Source organism: Halyomorpha halys, unplaced genomic scaffold (genome assembly GCF_000696795.3).
Source record: "Halyomorpha halys isolate HHAL.00 unplaced genomic scaffold, Hhal_1.1 Scaffold56.1, whole genome shotgun sequence".
Classification (NCBI taxonomy): domain Eukaryota; kingdom Metazoa; phylum Arthropoda; class Insecta; order Hemiptera; family Pentatomidae; genus Halyomorpha; species Halyomorpha halys.
The window spans coordinates 2,125,491-2,130,317 of NW_027115012.1; the positions used below are offsets into that span (position 1 = coordinate 2,125,491).

The 4,827-nt window shown below is 33.2% G+C and overlaps 1 protein-coding gene across 1 annotated transcript in view; it reads left to right on the plus strand.

Moving 5' to 3' along the window:
* Window positions 1-4,526, plus strand: part of LOC106692413 (patj homolog) — a 9,488-nt gene extending 4,962 nt beyond the window's left edge. Inside the window, exons 3-4 of the mRNA XM_024364140.2 lie at window positions 3,394-3,528; window positions 4,161-4,526. Of these exons, the coding sequence (XP_024219908.2) occupies window positions 3,394-3,528; window positions 4,161-4,511 (486 nt within the window). The 3' untranslated portion in view covers window positions 4,512-4,526. The remainder of the gene's footprint in view (window positions 1-3,393; window positions 3,529-4,160) is intronic.
* Window positions 4,527-4,827: the final 301 nt, after the last annotated feature.

Here is a 4,827-nt window from a genome sequence, read left to right on the forward strand (position 1 = left end):
CGCTTATTTGTTTTTAAACAGCCGAAGATGCTCTCTCCCTCTCAATAATATTCGTAACAAAATCGCATCGGTAAACAGATAAAAAGAAGCGCAATGCAAACGGTAGTTAGTATAGCAGTGATCTCGCACGCTGAATGTTACTGTGTACTTCTTAGTCTTTTCAACATTACTCCCAGATTGTTTTTAAATAAATAAATATTATACCATTATAATCAAGATGAGTGAGACTAATAATGTGAGTGAGAAAAGCATTGATGATTCTTCAATACGATTTATCAACAGAAAGTCTGGTCCAAGAAGCGTTTATCGTTTTCCTCGGATTCATCGGATTGCAACAGTACAAACACATTGATTGGGAGGAAAAGAAGTCGTAATCCTGTTAAATGGATACGAAATTTACAAAAGCATAACAGGATAAAAGGTTTGGCATACAGGAATAGGGGAGGAAAATTAATACCTGCAAAAACATTTGTTGATATACAATGCAGATCCCGTCAAAATTGCAATCAAAAAATTATTTCGGATGAGAGAGAGGCTGCCATGAAAGCATTTTATAGTTTACATAGTCAACTTGACCAAAATATTTTCTTAAGAGGTTGTATCAAAGTTAACGAAATAAAAAGAAGGCACCCTACGAATGAAACTAAAGAACGAAGATCACATTCGTTTACATATTACTTTCGAAAAGAGAGACTTGATATTCCCGTTTGTAAAAAATATTTTAGAGACAGTTATCAGGTGAGTGACGGGCGGATATATGATTATTGTTCCAAAGAACAAGTTTGGAAGATGAGCGCAAAGGCCGCGTTGCAAGCAATAAAATAGATGATACAAATGTTATAAAGTCATTTCGAGCCTAGCGTAGTCACTACACCAGAGCTCATAATACAAGATGACAATATTTAAATCCTGACTTAAATATTAAGAAGACTTATGAACTATACGTCACAGAATGTGAAAAGGAAAACGTAGCACCAGTGAAAGAAAAATATTACTATAATGTGTTCTCTACAAAATTTAATTTACATTTTAAACAACCATCAAAGGATACATGTCAAACTTGTGATGCTTTTCAAATAAAAATTCAATCTTCAGACGATGAGGGAATTAAGATGGCAAAAATTGAAAAGGAAACTCACTTAGAAGAGGCTGAACGGGCTCGCAGTCAAATGGCTGCCGATCGAATGGCAACATCGGAAAAATTGTTCGTATTTTCTTTTGACTTGGAAAAAGCTTTAGCCTTTCCCAAGTTGACAAAATCCATAGCTTATTATAAGCGAAATTTATATGTTTATAATTTTGGATGTCATGAATTCAATAAAAATATAAGCCACATGTTTGTTTGGCCAGAAACTGAAGGATCTCGTGGGTCTCAAGAAATTTCATCTTGTCTAATAAAGTACATAAAGACTTACGCTGCAAACTTCGAAAAAATAATAACATATTCGGATTCGTGTACCGGGAAAAACAGAAATATTAAAACCGTCTTAAGTTTATTAAAACTTGTTCAAAGCACGGAAATCAAAGCTGAATCAATTGGCATGAAATTTTTGGTAAGTGGACACAGCTATTTGCCCAATGATTCATATTTTGCCATTATTGAGACATGTGCGAAAAAAAATCAAAACATTTTTACACCAGATGATTGGTACCATATAATCAAAACATGTAAAAAGAAAGCGTCATTTCATCTTATCCAAATGACACACCAAGATTTTTTGTCAACAAAACCTTTAGAACAGTTTATCATTAACAGAAAAGTAACCGTCACAGGGCTTCCAGTAAATTGGTTTAAAATACGCTGGATAAAGTTAGAAAGTTCCAAACCTTATCTCATACAATTCAAATGTGACTATAATGAAGATACAGAATTTCAAGCCATTAATATAAGAAAATCTTTTTCTTTGCGGGTAGACCGCAAAGTTTGAAAAATATAGATCAGCCTTTATTATATCCTAAAGGTAGAACTGTGACAAGGGAAAAATGGAAAAACATGATGGACCTGCTAAAATTCATTCCTCCTGTTAAACACGATTACTATAAGAACTTGTCAACAAATCGAAATGACGAATCTTCGCATACAGCTGATGAAGAAGACATTATTTATAATATTGCTGAATCATCCCAAAGATTAATGCCGCTAACATAAAGCTGCTATGAATTAATTTCAAAAATTATATTATAACAGAACTGCCAACATTCATTTTTATGGAAAAGCTGTGATAAAAATGTATAATAACTAACTTTTTCTGTAATAAAAAACTTAAAAATGTAAAGACTAAATTTAACTTTATTACTTGTTTCAGTTGCCAAATCGATTAACTCCACCAGTCACATAAAAACTGTAACATTACTGACGATTGTTTGTTGACTATTCTTTCTTATTAATTTTATATACCGTTAGATGAAAGCTATATCTGCAATTATGCATTCTACATTATATATTTGAATTCATATTATCAGAGGAATTTTAAAAAACAATATAAATTACATCATCGCGTTTCTCAACTTTTCGTTTTATGGAGTTAATCGATGTGTGCACTGAGCGGCTCATATATAGATCAAAACTCATTAATTTAGAACTTTTGTACTGTAGCAATTACAATAGAACTAAGTAGTTCGGAGAAATAAAGATAGTTATAAGTTAATATAATTTCACAGCCAGTGTCACTATCAAGATCTCCAGGGCATAAGTTATTTTTATAAACACTCTGATAAGTTGCTCATCCAATGCCTTACTTATTGTAGTTAGTTATTTGAATAATGCAATTAAAGTCAATATACTGTTTAAAATTAGTGTGTAAAATATCTATCTTTTTGTGATATTACAGAATTAAAAAACAAAATTTTAATGTTAATTTAAATTAGTTATTTATTTTAATCCTCGTATATGAATCGTTCTGGTTGGGCTTGAATTCAATTTTATTCGGATTCAAAACAATAAATAATTTTAAATTTAAACTTGAAATAAAAAAAGTCATAGTACTGTATGACACAGCCAGTAGGTGAGTACTGGAAGTAACCAACTAACCCAAGTTCACCTGAGGCCTTTAGGGATAATCCCAGAGCAGACAGTAGTTATCACAGTCCTGCCCTTTCAACAAATTTTGAACTATGATATTCATGTCAGTCATTTAATTTTATTTATGTTACTGTATACATAACTTGAACTTTCATAAATTTAAAAATATATATGATTTTTTTTTTTAAATTAATAGAAATAATTTATCTGCTGTTTTGTATTAATATTCTTTCTTCAGTTTATTTGTTACAAAAATTATCTAAATCACTCTTGACCCCCATTACTTTATACATCACTTACATTTAATTTTTATTTGCAATGTGAATAATTAAAATTAATCATTTAAGCTTAAATGGTATGTTTTGTTTTAGTTAAACACCGAATGGGCCCAAGTTGAAGTAATCGATCTCATTAATGATGGCTCAGGTTTAGGATTTGGAATAATTGGAGGACGAAGTACAGGTGTTGTTGTCAAGACAATCCTTCATGGAGGTGTAGCAGATAGGGTAAGTTTTATATTAATTTATATTCTAGCAGTTTTTTTTTATATTATTTTTCCTTAAAAATTCCTCCTATAAGACATTAGTATGATACTATCAGACAGAGCATTGGGGTCTCATAGGACTAATGGAAATTATGTGCATTTCTGATGTGTGACCTCTTCGCCGCTGCGGTGACGTCTTCTAGTCGCCTTCCTCGTCAAGGTATACGGTGGGCGATATAGTGAAAACCATGTGTCTTCGCTAGGTGTCAGTAGAGACAGTTGCTTCTCCCTCAGAGGCTGGCCAGCGTGTCCTGGAATCTGGTGTGATGGTAGGGGCAGGCCAGGTCCTAGCTTGTATGGTGTATAGGCAGAGGCGTCATTGCAGTCGCAGCGTCTGCGGGGTCTTCCGGTGTCTGCAGCAAGGGGGGGAATCAGGAAATGAGACCCCCGACCCCGACTTTATATAAATTCAAAAAGAGCCGAAAAATTCGGATTACTTAAATCCGACAGAAGTATTACCCTAAGATTCTGCCCCTCTTATATTCTATTTAAACATATGCTAGAATTTTGTTTTATTACATCTACTTATGAATATATTATTGATTTCTTAAAGGATTGATGTTGTCTATCATAAGATAATTTTTATCTCTATAGAATGGACGGCTACAAAGTGGTGACCACATCTTGCAAATCGGAGATGTCAATCTTCGTGGAATGGGATCAGAACAAGTGGCAGCAGTACTTCGTCAATCTGGAAGCCATGTTCGATTGGTTGTTGCCCGCCCAGTAGAACCAACATCACCTGATTATCAAGCTCTCGGTTCTCAGGCTCCTATCGTTCCTACTAAAATTCTAGCTGATCCGGAAGAACTTGACAGGCATCTGGTTCAAAATGGATATCCTCAAGTAACTTACAATACTCCAACACCAAATGTAGAACCTTTTGACAATCCTTTTATGTTTCATCAAGAAGGAGAGCTGCAAGTTAGGGTAAGTCCCTTATAAAGGCTGATTTCATGTCTTATGTGGAAATATTTAATAGAAATTTTACAATAAATTATTAATTTTTTATTGATATAGTTTTAGTGAAAAAATTTTGAGGATATTATTTTTATATTGTATTGGGCTGCGAGAGGAAAAATGGCATAATAGCCCACTTCCTATGGTGTAGGAAAAAAAAAAATATATATATATATATAAGTTAAGTATCGGCGAAAGTCAAATGTCAAAAAAAAGAGAAGAAGAAATAAGATGTAACACGTGTGAACTGCTGTAACATACTATCTTTATTGGGTTCGGTACATCTCTTTATATACATGCG